Source organism: Bidens hawaiensis, unplaced genomic scaffold (genome assembly GCF_021521415.1).
Source record: "Bidens hawaiensis isolate Kalapana, Puna unplaced genomic scaffold, B.hawaiensis_p1.1 tig00032409_1, whole genome shotgun sequence".
NCBI classification, from domain to species: Eukaryota; Viridiplantae; Streptophyta; class Magnoliopsida; order Asterales; family Asteraceae; genus Bidens; species Bidens hawaiensis.
Genome location: NW_027495516.1, coordinates 86,330 through 104,456, shown reverse-complemented (window position 1 = coordinate 104,456; position 18,127 = coordinate 86,330). Strand labels below are relative to the sequence as shown.

General features: G+C 34.0%; 1 protein-coding gene across 1 annotated transcript; it reads left to right on the top strand.

Moving 5' to 3' along the window:
• The first annotated feature begins 3,247 nt into the window (after positions 1-3,247).
• On the top strand, positions 3,248-7,776 carry LOC143583476 (protein OBERON 3-like). Its single transcript, XM_077065776.1, has 2 exons — positions 3,248-4,949; positions 7,274-7,776. The coding sequence occupies exons 1-2, from the start codon at positions 3,248-3,250 to the stop codon at positions 7,774-7,776; spliced, it is 2,205 nt and encodes a 734-aa protein (XP_076921891.1).
• The last annotated feature ends 10,351 nt before the right edge of the window (positions 7,777-18,127 follow it).

The window sequence follows — 18,127 nt, the reverse complement described above, 5'->3', positions numbered from 1 at the left end:
CATGACCTTCATGTGTTGAGTTAGCGCCCGACTCTCCCTTTGAGTAGTAAGCAGATGATTCAGACTTCGAACTTAAACTTGAGTTAACTTTTGCACCATACATTCCTGGATCTTGAACCTGATCGGTTGGTGTCTCTTTTCGAACCATGTTAAGTTCAAAAGTTCGTAGTTTGTTAACTGCTGTTTCCAAGTCATAGTCTGCAAACTCTGTCTTCTCTCATCAAGACAGTGTACATCTCCCATTTCGGTGGGAGAGCATCAAGAAGCTTTTCCACGATCTCATCTTCTTTGTAAGTAATGGAATAATTGCTGAGTTCGGTCATCAGATGATAATATCTCGTGATGATATCATCGAGTGATTCATTCTTCAAGTACATGAACACCGAGAATTGGGTTTTAAGTAGTTTAATCTTTGATGCACGAATCCCCACATTACCCTCAAATCGGTTTTCAAGCGCTTCCCAAAGTTCTCTAGCAGTTTTATACTTCCTGAAGGTGTGAAGAATCTCTTGTGGAAGAGCCATTGTTATCGCTGCATGAGCTTTGCTTTCGGCCTCATACATTTTCTTCTCTTCCTCTTCCATCTTGCTGTATTTCTTAATCTGATCACGACCCTCATACTCAGCAGTTGGTGGAATGTATCCATCTTGGATGCACACCCACATCTTAGCATCTTGGTATTTGACATATTGTTCAAACCAATCCTTCCAAGCCACAAAATCGGTTCCTTTCAGCATCTTCGGTGCCTTAGTAGCTGAACCCGCTTCCACTTCCATCTTCACCAGTTCCGTAATATTTATTGAAGTCATATTTCACGAAACACAAAGAAACCCGAAAAACAAAAATTTTATTCTTAACAGTACTGTAGGCGAAGTTGTGGATAACTTCGCTTAAGTCTTAACTTCGCTGATTCTTAACTTCGCTCCCTTTTTAAATTCGCCTGAAAAGGCGAAGTTGAGAATAACTTCGCTTAAGTTAAGCGAACTTGTGAGGTAGGCGAAGTTGTGGGTAACTTCGCTTAGGCGAACTTGTGAGGTAGGCGAAGTTGTGGATAACTTCGCTTAACCTTATATCTTCGCCGAAACCCTACGAATAGTGACGGAAACTTCGCCTGATGAACACGATGGTTTTGCAGGTTTGATTTCTGGATTTTGCGAGGTTTGTGAAGGTGTTATGGGTTGTTTATGATGGTGGGAGGTGAGTAGGACACAAAAACTCGGTAAACTCGTCCCGCGAATAGTCGAACGGAACGATTTCTACACCCGCGTGATAATCCCGAACCACACAATCACGAGCAATTGCTCTGATACCAATTGTAGGTTCCCAGCCGGATCTACACGGAATATCTCGTTCTACGTAGGTGCGGAATCCCTACGTAAGACGATACGAGCGTAGAAGACGATATACGTTAACACGATCGAACACACGTTACAATAAACAAATACTCGTTATATTGCAACTGGAAACACGTGATATCAATGATCACCGATTACACAACACGTTAACTGACTCGTACAATCAAAAATATCGTTCTAAGCCGTAACCTAGCCATATACAAACACGACAACTTCGCCTGGCATGTTCAGGCGAAGTTGTCCCTAACTTCGCTTAGTTCATAAGTTCGCCTGTATCAGCGAACTTGTGAGCTAACTTCGCTTACATCCAAATACAAATCTAACAAACTCGATTACAGACACTTGACACTGAACTACTGACATCATGTACCAACATATATATAGGGGATGACCTCGTTCGTTAAGATAAACTTAACGAATGAGTCATTCGTTACATTAAAAGACTAACGAATGAGATAACTCATTCGTTATACATTACATACCAAAAAGCCTTCATTCGTTATGTTCCATTTGTTAATCTTGGTTAACGAATGGAGCTTACATTATATGACACATTCGTTACGGGGTAACGAATGTGCCTTACAATTAGACGAATAACCATATTTACATTAAACCCCCTATAAACTAAACTATTACATTAATACCCTGATAAAGACAGAGACATACAAAACATGTATCAACACTAGTAAATACATATGCTAGATTTTAACAACGTGTCTAAACGAAAAGCAAACTATGACAAATTAAGACTTACGAATTTTTGATTTAAAATGAATTTATCTAAAATGAAGTAAAGTTTATATTAGCATTTAATATTTCTTAGTTGAAGAATGATTTGTAAATGAATAATTATAACTTATTAATGTAAGCTTAAATAACAAGATAAAAAACAATTTATGATTAAACGTTTTGTTTTCAAGTAACATAGTTAGTTAATTTACTAATTAATTAATTTAATGGTTTTCCATGAATTATTTTAAAAACATTATACATATTGGTTTATGTTGACGAAAAAAAAAAAATTAGTTTATTCAATTAACTGTTTAGAGATATTAAGTATACTAGTTCTATTATAAGAAATAATTAAATAAAACAGTTTTTGTAAAAATCTTCTTATTTAATAGGAAAAGTGAACGTTTTGTTTTCAAGTAACATAGTTAGTTAATTTACTAATTAATTAATTTAATGGTTTTCCATTAATTATTTTAAAAAAATTATACATATTGGTTTATGTTGACGAAAAAAAACAATAATTAATTTATTCAATTAACTGTTTAGAGATATCAAGTATACTAGTTCTATTATATGAAATAATTAAATAAATTTTTTTGTAAAAATCTTCTTATTTAATAGAAAAAGTAGTATATGATGATCAACGGATCATAAGATTTAGATAAATATTCATACTTGTTCTTACAAATTAGGCTTAATCGAATATTAAGAAAATCAAAATGTTTATCTTGGATATCCATGATCTTTATGATTCTTAAAATTCGAATATAAGATTTTTATGATAAAAGTACCATAATCATGAAGAACTACTTATGAACAAGTATGAACATTCAAAATAAAATGAAATATTTATAAATTAATTAGTTTAAGCTAATTCAAAATGAAAAACATTTATAATTTTCTCTTTTCCAATTGTAAGAACAAAAACAACCCATTATTCAGCATCGTACAATTTACTCTTGTCAAATACTATTCTTCTCTCGTGTCAGCCGCCTCCAAACTTCACATTCACGTTGACCCAGTACGCAACAAAGTCATCGTGATGCGGAGTTAGAAACAACAATCCAACGCTTCATCAACAATTCAATTTCACTTCATTTCATTTCTCAAGGTAATCATCCTTCAATCAGTCTGCCATTTCTATTGCAATTGTTGCTGCTATGTTAAAAGATCGCGAAAACGACGCCGGTAACTCCGAATCCAACCAAAACCCACCCCCGATTTGTAATAATAATCCAGATTCGAAGTTGGGTATTTCTCAGGAGTTGACTTTGAGCTATCTTTGTGATAATAATAATAATAATAATAATAATAGTTCTAAATTAGGTCAAAACCCCCCTACAATAGATCATAAACTTAAAGGCAAGTCTATTATTGTTTCCGATGATGATAATAATAATAATAACAATAACAACCGATGGGTTGAAAGAGATTTCTTACAATTATCTGAGAATTCCTCCAAAAGAGAGATTCAAGATGATGATGATGATGATGAAAATAGAGGAGATAAGAAGAAGCCCAAGTTAGAAACCCTAGATCTGTCTCTGGCTTTACCCGAAACATCCATGTCGTTAGCTGCCTCTAATCGCCTTCAGGACCAAGATCCGTCTCTCAGTTTGAAGCCAAGTAGGAGCCTGCAATCCCTAGCTAGGTCCAACAGTAACAATACTCTGACTACCTTCTCCAATGATTTCACAACCGGTTCCATGTCGTGTTCCTTTTCGCATAACCCTAGCTGCTCCATGACTCGAAACTCCACTGATCATTTCGAGAACTCAATGGGGAGTCATAGGAGAGATTATGACCAGATTTGGAACGCTGGTGAGGGGACTAACGGCTCCGTTCATAGCCGGTTTAGACCGGTCGGTGACGGAGGTGTTGCGTTGGTGCAGGCTACCCGGGCCAGCTCAGAAAACAACCTGTCGTTTTTCCCGTCGGAATTGCCAGCTAGGATGAAAACCGACGCACAATCTGGCGATTCACGAGGCCGAGGATCGGAAAGTTTGGATTTTGGGAGGTCGTGTAGGGTTTCGAGACCCGAGAGGATTCTTAGAGAAGTTGTATCCGAGTCGATTCAAACGATGGCTCAGATAACACAAGAGCTGGCAGAGGAAACATTTGAGTCCACAAAGGAGTATTTGAGGAAACTGATTACGGTTCCTGAAAAACGAGACGAATTGGTGGGGTTACAGCTTCAGTTAGAGAGACGATCCGATCTCACAAGTGAAACACTTTCTAAAGCAAATCGAAACCAAGTTATACTCTTGGTTTCGATACGAACAAGTCTTGAAACGTTCTTATCGGCCCAAAACCGCCTCCCAACAAACGAGCTAATTGAGATCTTTTTGAACGAACGGTGTAAGAACGTGAATTGTAAACATTTGTTACCGGTTGAAGATTGTGACTGCGAAATTTGCTCTACAAAGAAAGGGTTTTGTAGCGAGTGTATGTGTCCGGTTTGTTTAAACTTTGACTGTGCGAGTAACACGTGCAGTTGGGTTGGTTGTGACGTGTGTTCACATTGGTGTCACGCGGCTTGTGGTATTCAAAAGAATCTAATAAAGCCCGGACCAAGCTTGAAGGGGCCCACGGGGACAACTGAGATGCAGTTTAACTGTCTTTGTTGTGGTCATGCTTCTGAGATGTTTGGGTTTATTAAGGATGTTTTCAAGTCGTGTGCCGAACAATGGGGTTTGGAGACGTTAATTAACGAGCTTGATTGTGTTAGGAAGATATTTAGGGGAAGTGGTGATTATAAAGGGCAAAACTTGAATTTGATGGCGGGTGAGATGATAATGAAACTTCAGAGTAAAGTGATGTCACCTTCGGATGTATGTATGGCCATACTTCAGTTCTTCAACAGTAAGTTTTTATACTACATTCTCGATATTAATTTTACATTTAAGCATCATTAGCTTTGTTATTTGTTTCACTTTGGTGCACGGATATATCTCTTGTTAGTTCTTTCTATTATACTGAACGAGCAGAACCTATTGCTTTTATATAATAACTAGATTTAATCCCCTGTATTACTGGGGTTGTTTTACATTATTCGTTTTTAATATTTATATATGTATATTTGGATTTTAATTTTATTTATTGTAAGAAAGTTAATAATTAATATTCTTGAGGTTTGATGATAAAATGGTTTCACAAATCAATTATATGTTATAATCCAGTTTAAAAGTTATCTGGGTTTGGTGATACCCATTACCCGTTTATTTTCTTTATTATAAAATTGTTTCTTAATTATAAATAATATCTTTTTTTAAATAAAATAGGATATTAATTTTTAGTATATCCCTATTTTATAGGATTTTCACATCAAATATTTATGAGATTAATTTTTAATATAATGAGATGTTATAACTTATTTAAGAGCTATCTGGGTTTTGTGAGACCTTCACCTGTGAATTCGGGTCAAATGCGTGAGAAACCTTCATTTACAAATAAAGCAATCTGATGGCTTGAGAGAATGGTTGTTTTACGGTATTCATTTTTTAATATTTATTTTTTGGATTTTAATTTTCTTTATTGTAAATTTGTAAGAAAGTTAATAATATACTTAGGGTTTGATGATGAAACGGTTTCATAAATCAATGATATTGTTATGACCCGTTTAAAATCTATCTGGATTTGGTGACCCTTGACCCACTTATGTTTTTTACTATAAAATTGTTTATTAATTATAAATAATATCTTTTTCTTTTTAAATTAGATATTAAATTTTAGTATGTCCCTATTTTATAGGATTTTCATATCAAATAATTGGTAAGATTAATTTTTAATTTAATGAGATGTTATAACCCGTTTAAGAGCTATCTGGTTTTGGTAAGACCCATATCCATGAATTTGGGTTAAATCAATGAGAAGCCTCCATTTAAAAATCAAGCAATCTGGTGGCTTCCATAAAAGGGGGGAGCGACCACATCACGACAAGTAGGATTTTATGGGTTTCGTTTATATATATTATAGATTAGAAATATGTAACGCTAACATAATATGAAAGAGGGTTTTATTTTTTCTTTTTAATATGCTTGCAGTGTTGCTAAACTTCTTTTTGCTCTAATGTTTACATTTAATATACTATCTTGTTGGGGCAACTTCATAGAATAGTAACCAACTTTCAAAAGTGTTCCAATTAGGTCACTCAACTTTCTTGTTTGATTAAATTAAAAGTTTTAAGATGTTTTTTTAGTCTTTTTTCTTTTTTGTTTCACATATGAAATCTTTTTATCTTTTTTTTGAAGTTAACGATGATCGGCGACGTGAATTTTGTTTTTTATTTTTAAATTTTAATAAAATTAACTTTTTTAAAAACTTTTCAAATTTAACTACATATATTGCAAATTCCAACCCCCATATCTTATCCTTCATTTCTTTCTCGGCGCACACAAAAATTAGTTAGACTTGATTAGAAGATTTGGTGACCCAATTTGAGGAAAATATGCATCAGTAACCTAATTGGAACAATTTTGAAAGTTGGTTACTATTCTATAGGATTTTCCCTTACTTTTTATTTAATTTGTTCAATGCTTCAAACTAATTTATTTTAGTAAATTTTTACCTTTGCTATGAGTTGGAAGTCACGTTAGTTTGTTTGCTATATATTTATTAAAACCATTTAAACTTCACAAAAATATATTGCAATGCACAAATTGTTAAACTTACAAACATATAGTTTCTGAAATTACCATATTGCCCCTCATAAATAATTTAGTAAGTGCATTGTGAAGTTCCGAATCAGCCTCCTCTCTGTCTTTAGTTCTGTTGTAATTTGTTTTAACTTTATTCTGATTATTTATATTTAGGTTAATGATGTTTAGGTATGTAAAATATGTTATGTTAATGAATGCTTTATTGTTTTTTTTTCCAATTACTTTTATATAGTTATCCTCGTAAATTTAGTTTTTACCTTTCTAAAAACACATAAAAACTTACTTGTCAACAATCGTTTATGAAAATTTAAAATATATAATTTATTTTATGGTCATTCGATTTTTTTTGTTTAAACATGTATCAGTTATATAAACATATCAAAGCATAGATAGATATCTAAAACAAAAGTAGATTACTTCAAATGCTTTTAAAAGAGTTCTAGTGTGATGAATATTTGGTATGTGGATACTGCTACCAACTTTTTTTTTATCGGTACATTGTGAGATTAACAAACCCGTTTTTACCAGCCATAGACTTACATGGGCCCTCCGAATTTCCAATTTCCAACTCACCATTAAAAGATCTTGTCTCACCACCACAACCGCATCAAACCTCCTTATACAACACGGGTTCATCAAGTGGCATGATGAACACCAACAAGATGATAATCGAGGATGAATGGTCAGTAAAATCATCAAAAAAAGATGCATTTGACAGCGTGGAGAGCCTCGTGAGAATAAAAGAAGCGGAAGCTAGAATGTTCCAGAACAAAGCGGATGAAGCAAGACGAGAAGCCGAAGGGTATAAACGGATGATTAGGTCTAAGATTGAGAAACTGGATGAAGAGTATACAGAAAAAATATCGAAATTGAATTTGCATGAAACTGAAGAAGAAAGGAAGAAGAAAGCCGAAGAGGTTAAGGTTTTAGAGAATGATCATTGTGAGTATTATAAGATGAAGATGAGGATGCAAGCTGAGATTGCTGGATTACTGGAGAGAATGGAGAAAACTAAACAGCAATGGGTGTGATTTAATAAGGGTATTTTCGTCTTTTAACCTTTGGTTGTGAGTTTCAGGTAATTTTGAATCTTTTTGTTATTTTCAATTTGATGGATTTGGTTTGGTTTCTTTGGATTCTAACTTGTGATTGACCTTTTCATTTATTTGAGACAAGGATTTTGACATCTTTGGGTATTTGATCCATCGGGTTGTTTGTGTGTTTTTGTTGTTGTGTGACTCGAGCAGAAACTGGTATTGTGACATAGATGGAAGCTCCTTTTATGTTGGTGTTTTTCATGATTCAAAGTCGAGTTTTCTAGATTAAGGTAATGAGTTGTGGCTAATAATGTGGACCTGGTGGGTTGACTTGGGTCAAACTTTGTTGACTCGGTCTGGCTTGATTTAAATATACAGTTTTTTGTTTTGTTTTTTTTTTATTATTAGTTCTTTAAACAAAAGCTCAAACTAAATGTAATCTTTTTAAGTGTTCTAAAATTATTTGCCTGATTTTAGAATTTTTTTTATTAGTTTAAAATCAGATAACAAATTCATATTCATGTTTATTAGTATAAATCCCAGTTTAGTGTATATATGAAAGATTTTTGGTTATTTTGTCACAGATGTTTTAAGTACCACAATCTCAGCATATTATTTGTGATTTATTATTGGTTAAGCATGTTAACATTTTTAGTTATTACAATTTTGTGTTAGCAATTGCCTTTGGACCAAACCAAAATCATTGTGACCAAAGCAAGAGTTCGTGTTATACGGTTTCTGTTCAAGCAAATTCTCATCACTATTCCAGGCGAGTCTCCTATGGTTCAGGTCCTTCTCAGTGATAAAAGTAGAGACTCCTATGGTTCAGGTCCTTCTCATACAAGAGTAATCGTTTGCATCTCTACAATCTGAAAAGTGAAAACTCATTAAGAGAGTACCGGGATGCTCAGGTAAAGTTGGGGACAACAGGAATGAAACAAACATGTTTCCATAGTTTAAATAAAGTTGTTGCCATAGTTTGGTGCAAAAAATAGTACCGGACATGAGCAAACGCCTTTCAAGTCGTGTCTCGTACAAGTGCACCCTAGGCTACGGTTTAGTATCTTTGGTGTATATTTGAAAGTCATCCTAATAGGGAAGACTTCATCAATATACTTCTGACAACTTAAAAGATCATCATAAACAGGTTTGGCCGCTCCACAGTCTAACCGTACTAGCAAACATGAGTGTTGACTTGAGAAAGATTTGGTCGATTCTGAATAGCGGCTTAACACTCGCTCTACGGTCCGACCATGATCTGACATTGAGATTGCTGGTTACCCCTTTGATCATTATGGTGTTTTGATCTTTCACTCATTGAGAGCTATGACTTAATCTTATCAAATGAGGAATCATACCTTAGTCATAATTCGTGACTTTTATAAAAAATATAGAAGATGAAAGTGGAGTTTAAATTAAAATTAACTTCAAAATATATAAATTAATTACAAACAAAGAGGCCTAAATTATTCTAATCGTATTAAAAAGTATAAAAGCAAAATGACAAAAGAATATGAAGACGATAACGGGAAATAACAAAAGAATATAAAAATTAAGGGATTACCCTATACAATAATCAAGTTTTGAAATTATTTCAATCGGGTTACTCATAAAATATTTTATTCCAATTAGATCACTAAATTTTCTTTTTTTTTTTCAATCCTAAATATTTTACCTGTATAGCAGGTTATCTAAGTTTTTTTTATTTATTTTTAAATAGTTTGATATTTTTTAATATTTTTTAAAAAATTGAAAAAAAAAAGTAAAATTTGAGAAAAATAAACTTTAAATTGCAAAAAAACAAAAAATTGCAAAATTGCAAAAAGAAATATGAAAAATTGCGAAATATCACAATATAATTAATATGCTCCGTCTTTTTTGTTTTTTTTAAATGTTTTTATTGGGTTTTAACAAGATTATCAAAGTCATAAAACTCCAATTTTATAAAAACGCAGCGGATAAAAGATTTAAATCTTGTTAGTTCATAGTGAATAAAACCAATTTTATACATGCAAAACCCAAACCCGGATACAAATACGAAATACATACTATCAAACACATGCATGTCACTATAAGTTCATGCATGTTAAACTACCTTTCAAGTAAACCAAAGAAGTATGAAGGAGATGGTGAAAAGTATGCAACAACTTCAATAGGTAGTTCCTCAAGCTAGTATACCCCAAGCTCCAACAACACACCTTTAGCTAGGATTTTAGCATTTGAAAAACACCTCCTTGTTCTTCTTCTCCTTTGGCCAAAATTGGAAGAGAAAGGAAGACAGTGAGAGTGCTTTTTTATTACTTGCAAAAAATGTGTAATGAAAAATGAAAGAGAGATGTTGTGGTCATTCAAATGCACCACCCAAAGTGTCAATCACAACATTTGCATGTCTCCATTCACTTGAAAATAATAATATAAAATTGAATAGAGAAAGAGAGAGGGGGGGGGGGGGGGGCGGCCACCCTCATGCCCATTTCAATTTATATATATATATATATATATATAAACAAGTTTTAAAATGTAAAACTTATTATGTTATTTATTTTTATTTCATAGAATTATAACATAACATTTTTCAAGCAACATGCAAATTGATAAGTATTACATATTGTTATTTAACCATCTTAAATAACATTATGTAATGTTCTCTCTCAAAATATAAATCATCCATATGATTTATTCATTTCACAAGTACATTGTATTTAGAAACTCTTTCCAAATAACATAAGTGTCAATATTTATTTACTTACGATCATATCATATATAAACAAATATAATCGGTGTTTGTCTAGCTTGTTATTGGATATGACCCGACTTGGATCATAACGTACTAGCCACATTAATCATAATATGTGTCTTGGGCAGACCAAGTCCAACAGTTTTGATGTATCGAAGCAATTAATAATTCTACTATTAAATATTTTAATATCACCTAACTATCTTTTTGAATTTTTTCTTAAAAAATTGGTGGTTTCTTATATAAAAAAACCGTAACTTAAATTTTTCTACGTTTTCTTTTGCCATCTTTCGTAATTTAAAAATTATTTTTCTTAATTTTTAATAATTTTTTTAATTTTAGAAAAAAATATTTTGTAATGTCAAACTTTTTTAAAAATTAAGAAAAAAACCTTGATAACCTGCTATCCAGGTAAAATATCTATTATTAGAATAATAATGAAATTTTAGTAAATCGATTGAAATAAAATATTTTATAAGTGAATTAATTGAAACAATTTCAAAACTTGATTCCTATTTTTTCGAGTAACCTCAAAAATTAAAGGCACACAACAAGATAAACTGGCAACAAATCCCTCCTTGATGTATGGCCTAGAGTATTTTTGTATATACATCTTAACCCCGCCCCAACTTTCACAAAATGTTCCTCTCATAAGCCACAAAATGGCAATTCCACCCTTAACAACAATCAAATTGTAGTTTTATAATTTCTCAAAAATCATATATAGTGCAATTTAATCCGTTAATGAAAGTAATAATAACTAGGTAACAAAAGCTGCGTTGCGACGACGTAGTGACATGAATTTGGTTTGTATTGGTTAAACTCGTTACTACACCAACACTAAATTGAAAAAATAAATTTTAAAAATTCCAAAAAATTATCGACGCATGTATAACTTATGATCAAAATACCCGAATTCAGTCGATATTGTTTGGGCTCATTACGGCATTAAAGCCAAAAAAATTATTTAAAACAAAGCGATAACAAAAAAAACATTTAAAACAAAACGATAACAAAAACGTATTTAAACCAAAAATTGGTAAAAACCGGGTGTTGCAGCAGCTAGTCGATACAAATCCAGAAGGTATTGTTCAGGTTCATCACCGTACCGGAGCTAAATCTAAAAAAAAAATCATAAATTGAACATATTTAAGAAAAAATAACAAAAATCAATAAAGCCCGAGCGTTGTGGCGCCTAGTTGACGCGAATTTGGTCAGTATCTGTTAAGTTTGCTATGATATCGTCATTAAACCGAAAAAATCAATTCATAAAATAAACATTTTTAAAACAAATAAAAACCAAAAGAAGGCTACTTTTAAAAAAAATTCAAATAAAATATAAATCATTTGCTGCACAAAGCTAATCACTGAAAACTCCATGGGGAGAGAGCTCTTGTTTATAAAACAGTAACATGAAAAAAAAAGGGTAAAAAACCAAAGCTAAAGCAGAGTCGAACGTGAGCAGCCATAGTAAAGAATACTTAAGGAAAATAAAATTAGCTAATTTACCAGGACAACACACTTTTTCACCATACATACGCCATAAATATATAATAATAAGGTGGCAGTAAACAATTCTGTGACACCACCCACCAATACTTATCTTATGTTACTAATAAGGAACCCGCATGATACGGCGGGGGCAACAATTTACAATGTTGATTTTCTTATGTGCTCTTATAAACACTTTCCTGTTGCAGATGCAGCTTCTATTAGGGTCCTAAGGAAACTTATGTATAGAAATGACCAAAACAATGAATAGATTGTGAATGAGTTTACTTGATAAAAATGTTAGTATGTGAAGATCACGAGTTTGGTTAGTCACTTGTAAGTTGTAACCTTTTGTCTATATTTCCTCTATTGAAATGTGAAGAACACGTATAGATATAGAATACCCACTCGTAATGTTTTCAATGATTTTCATACCATTCTCAGATTTGAGCCAAAAATTCAAAACACTCCTTACTAATTTGGTTACTATGTCAAAGTCAAACATAGTCAAATATGACCTAAAGTGTCCAACACACTTCTAGTATGCAAAACCTCAACAACCTACAAAATTTGATTTATCATATCGTTTAGTTGATTTATCGTATCGTTTAGCTGTATCTTATGTATTTCATCAAATTAGGTTGTCGATAATTAATTTAATGGTTTTGAATGGTAAAAATTCCCATTTGTTAAAGTAATTGTTACATTTGTTACTACAGTGTAACGAATGAGTGTTCATTCGTTAAGACATTTAAATGTAGTTCATTCATTATAAAGTCACATTCGCTTCCGCTACATCATAACGAATGAAGACTTGTTTGACTACAGTATAACGAATGTGTAATATATGAATTGTTATTCGTTAAAATTTAACGAATGATAGGGCCATTCATTGAAATTTAACGAATGAACAAAGACATTTGTATATTAATGAATGGGAAGGTTATTCGTTAAATATTTAACAAATGAATGTTATTCGTTAATATTTAACGAATGACTTGACATTCGTTAATTTGAAATTAACGAATATAAGGTCATTCATTAGTTCAAATTAAATGAATGCGCCTTGGTTTGCATGCAATCTGTACGGTATATAAACCCTAAGAAACGAATGGTCAGTCCATTCATCTCTTCCCTATTGTATTCAAAACCTCTAAGCTTACCAAAACTATGGCCAATTTTTACTTGAAATTATACACTGTGTGATTGATGTTTAACTCCTTGATTCACAGGTAAACGACGATCAGATTGATACGTTAATTGCTGATTTAGTCATGATCATTTGGGTCTAATTATGAACACATTATCGGGCCTAATATTGAATTAATAGACCTATAATCATGAGTATAAAATCAAATTAAGTGTGTTTAGTGTATCATCGATTCGATATAGGTGATAATCAACCAAAATTTTAAAGTATATAATGTCTGTTTGATGATTTCCATATTCGTAGTCTTTTTGACTTATGAAGCTCATCTTAATTTTGACTTGGACTTTAATTAGTCAACATCATATTCGTTTAAAGCCTTTCGTTAATCATGTAACGAATGAAGTTCTCATTCTTTTATTGATTGTTAACGAATGTGTTCCTTTGTCGGTTCATCATAATGAATGACCCTATTCATTGATTATTATAACGAATGAATGATAAAACTTAAACGAATGTAGCCATTCATTAAAGTATTAAAGAAAGAGTTTATTCATTATTAAAGAAGGAGTCTATTCGTTAAATAATTCTTAACGAATGTGAGATGAGTCATATATTAGTATATGACGAATGAGGGAAAAATTGTCCTTTTAATGTAAATTTGCCAATACTAACGTATTTGTGTTTTTACAGAAATGACAGAATATATTTAGGAAAATAATCTTTAGGGCGAGCAAGATCAACAGCTTATACAACAAGCTCCAATAGCTGAACAAGCTCAAGTTGCACCTATTGTTAATCCAGATGCACAACAAGAAGCTCTACCAGAAGATGCAGAAATTATTTTACTTGACCGGGACAAGAAGCACAACATTTGTGCATTCTTGGAAGATGATTTTTTCAGACGAGCAATGCTCGGAGAAATGATCAGTTTCTTGAAGCGTTCCATGATCTACGTTGCCATATCTAATGACGTATATGTTCACCAAAGCATAATTGGACCATTTTGGGATACATCTAGATATTTGCTAAACAGAAACATATTCTGGCGGAGTTTCAGGGAAAGACGATCGCGGTGGATATTCAAGTGATAGGTACGGTTTTGAGGTTTGGGGATACAGTGGATGATAAGTATGAGTTTGATCGGGAGTTGATTCGGGGATTGTTTAGTAGGTTAAAGTATAAGGGGGAATTGTCTAAGTTGATGTATAACGAGGCATATTTATGTGAGCAGTATAAGTATCTGTTACATGTTTTGATACACTGCCTTGGGAGGAGAAAAGGAGGTTATGATGAGTGTTGGGTAATGCTCCAATCGGCTTTTGTTGCTCTTATCTTGAACAAGCCGTTCAATTTTTTAAAGATAGTCTTCTACCATCTATAGGAGAACTGCACGATGCGAAAGAACAAGGCTGGAATTTTGATGATATGATATAACGTTTAATATATATAAATCCCGTGTACTTTTTTACTTATTGCTTTATTAGTTTTGTTCGGTTTAATGTAAGATTTGTATACTACTAACATGTTTTTATATTTTAGGTTCCGGGTTTTAGTTGTGGTAAAAATAGGACGAAAAAAGAAGTGAAAACAAGCTGAACTGGAGAACCGGACCATCAGGAAACGAACCGGACCAGACCAGACCAGGAGTGAACAGGACCAGTCAAGGCCGCCCCCCCCCTTTCTTGCCGGAATTCCAGGCCAAGGTCCGCCGTGCGGCGCGGTGGGCTTCATTCCAGAACATTCTTGACGAAAATTAGGGTTGGGCTTATATTTTCCTGTATAAAGACCCCTGATCTAACCCTTAATCATACCCTGAAAGCCATATCCGATTCTGTGGAGTTCCAAGGCCTAGGATTGCATCTTTTGGCGACTTTGGAGTTGAAGAATCATTCGGTGGTGTGCGTATTGGTTGAAGACGAAGAACGCGGGTTCTATCTTTTGTTTTCTTTTATTATCGCCATGAATTCTTATTTGATTGTTTTGTTTAAACTTAAGATGTTAGGCTAAATTGCATAAAATACTTAGTCTTATGATGAACCTACTTTGATGTTTTGATTTGACTTGGGATTATTTATCGTTATGGTTTTTATGATTTAGTAAAAGATTTACTTAAAAGAAATTGATGCATATGAATGCTTAGGATTGTTTGGTGAGTTTTATTCCATAGTTTCCTTGATTATTGTTTGTCATATGATAGGTTGCTATTAGGGCAATTACTTTGTGTTCTTGATTATTTTATGATTGATTTCGCGATAAGATCATAGGAATAATATTGTCAAATAAACCTAAGTGTGCTGCTAACCTAAAATCTGTAAAGTGCTAGGTTATTGATAGATCTTTATTATTTAATTTTGCTAGATTTAGTTCTTCGTAAGGAGTTCGTCTAGGGTTGACTATTTATTATTGTCTATTAAATCAATTAAATATAATTGCCTTTGAATTCCGCGCTGTAAGGTAGGATTTCGTATAAGGAACTAAGTCATAATTAATTAGGCAACCGTAAGAGAACTTAATTTTTTATACTGGTGTGCGTTAAACTTATTAGAAACCCATAGGTGTCTTCTTCAGAAGGGCCAGGGGTACTGTTTGGATTTTCTTTTAATTGTCTATTTTACGATTGCAGTCCATAACTAAATATTTTCCCGGTTAAGTCATAACTGAAATTTAGGGGATTCTAGCCTAGGTAGTTTTCTCATCATTATCTTATTTAATTAACAAACTTTTGTTTTTGTTTAAATTATTTGTTTTCTTAATTAGTTTTTAATTATAGTCTTAAATTAGTATTTTAAATAAATCCCCCTCAAACATATATAAATTAATAAGTCGTGTTTGTAGTCGAGTCTAATTAGCTAATAAACGTAATTTAGAGAGTCTCGTGGGTTCGATATACGGACTTACGTAGCTTTACTAGAGTCGATCGGTTCACTTGCCGGTTAGTAGTTTAGTCGAGTTTTAGAGAGTCTAGAGTATTACTTATTGTTTATTCTTAGTTAATTTAGTTAATAATTATTAAACTATTTCAAGCACATCAAGTTTTTGGCGTCGTTGCCAGGGATTCTTGGTAATTGCGTTATTAGCTTTGATTGGACCTACTTGCAACATACGTGCTACTTGTTTCGTTTTATGTTTGGTTTGAGTCGTAGAAGTCTAATTAGGCCTTGTTTGTTTTTAATTGTTAGTTTATTTTTATTATTTTTAGAATCGTTTTATTAGAATTTACTTACTCGGTCTTGTGCGTTTTGTAGGTATATGCCACGTCTTCATTTGCAAGGACCGCTGTTGGATTGCTTTGGACCTATTCTGTTGAAGTCCGAGGCAAGTTTGTCATCATCAGAAAAGCAACCGATCACCATAGATACTTCACTAAAGTCATCACCCGCAAGTTCACCACCACCGAGCCCCAGAATCATTCCAGTTAACTAAATGGTCGAAAATAACCGCACCGTGTACCAGCAAGCTTTTGAAGAGTTCCATGGAGATCACTCACCCATTGTCACCCCCAAGATTGATAACTCTTAACTCATGGCAGATTCCATCCTACATTATGGCCAACATCACCCAACAACACCAATTCCATGGCCGTGAAGATGAAGATGCACCGGCACACATCAACCGTCTTACTCGTGTGTTCAAAACGTTCAATTTGCAAGGTGCTAATGAGGATGCAATCTTCCTCCACTTGTTCCCGTTTTCACTTTTGGGTTGTGCCGCCACTTGGCTCGATTCGCAACCTGCTGGAGCATTCACTACCTGGGAGGCGCTTCGCAATGCATTCATTAAGAAGTACTTTTCACCTGCTAAAGCTTCTCGCCTTCGTGACCAGATCCACTCCTTTCACATGGAGCTGGATGAGCGATATTACCAAGCTTGGGAGCGCTTTCAGAATCTGTTTTCCCGTTGTTCACAACATGGGCTCACACCTTGGGCCCTTGTTGAGAAGTTTTACAATGGGCTTACTTATGAGGCTCAAGCGAGGTTTGACACAGCTGCTAGGGGTAATTTAATGAACAAGAAGAATGTGACCGAGTGTAACGAGATGTTTGAAAGTTTTGCTCAATTGGAATACGCGAAGAAGCCATGAGGCGGGAATTCCAATCCCGTCATCAGTACACCCTCATCTGCTCGAGGTGTGCACCAGGTTATTCTGGATACTGGTGTGGCTGCTGCTTTGGAGAATATTTCTCGAGAATTGAAAGAGTTAAAGGCTAAAGTGGATAAGTGTGAGCTGTGTAGGGGTGTTCATGGTACGTTGGAGTGTCCGTTGATGAACAATCAAGATGTTGATTTTGTGGCCGGTAAGAATAGGTTCCCTATTGCTTACAAAAACAACAATCAAAACTGGAACAACTACAAGAATCAGAACAAAACTCAAGGGAAAGGTAACTCGAATTGGCCGCCCGGCCAGTGGGCCACCTGGGTTTCAAGCGTCTTATAACCGAAATCAAGGTCAGTATTATAGGGTAGGTTCTAATGGTCAAAGTTCGGGTAATAGTCAAGATTCGATTAGTGGTATGGGAAGGTTGGAAGAGATGATGCAGCAAATTCTTACTAGAGATCAAGTTACTCAAAAGACACTTGCCGATCATGATCTACTTTTGAAAAATCAACAGTCATCTCTACTCGGCATGCAAAGGTCCATTGGCTATATTGATCGACGATTAGATGAGAGACACCCAGGACAGTTTTTAGGTTCTACTCAGCAAAATCCACCTGCTCAACAAAAGGCGATTACTACTCGTAGCGGAAGGGTTTTGGGTCCCGAGGTAACAAGAGGTGAGGTTGAGGCTGAAGATGAGGAGGTGGTGGATGAAGAGATCAAGATGGAAGTGCCGGGCAAAGTGAAGAACACCGCACCGGTTGCACCGCCAGTAGAGAAGAAGCCGGTTGAAATCCGGCCATCACCTATGATTGATCACTCTCATGTCCCTTATCCTGCTCGCATATAACTGTAAGGCCCCGAACCCCGG

Coding starts and splice junctions, on each gene's coding strand:
- LOC143583476 (XM_077065776.1), top strand. CDS start 3,248: ATGTTAAAAGATCGCGAAAACGACGCCGGTAACTCCGAATCCAACCAA. Junction 4,950..7,273: donor CATACTTCAGTTCTTCAACA/GTAAGTTTTTAT, acceptor CGTTTTTACCAG/CCATAGACTTACATGGGCCC.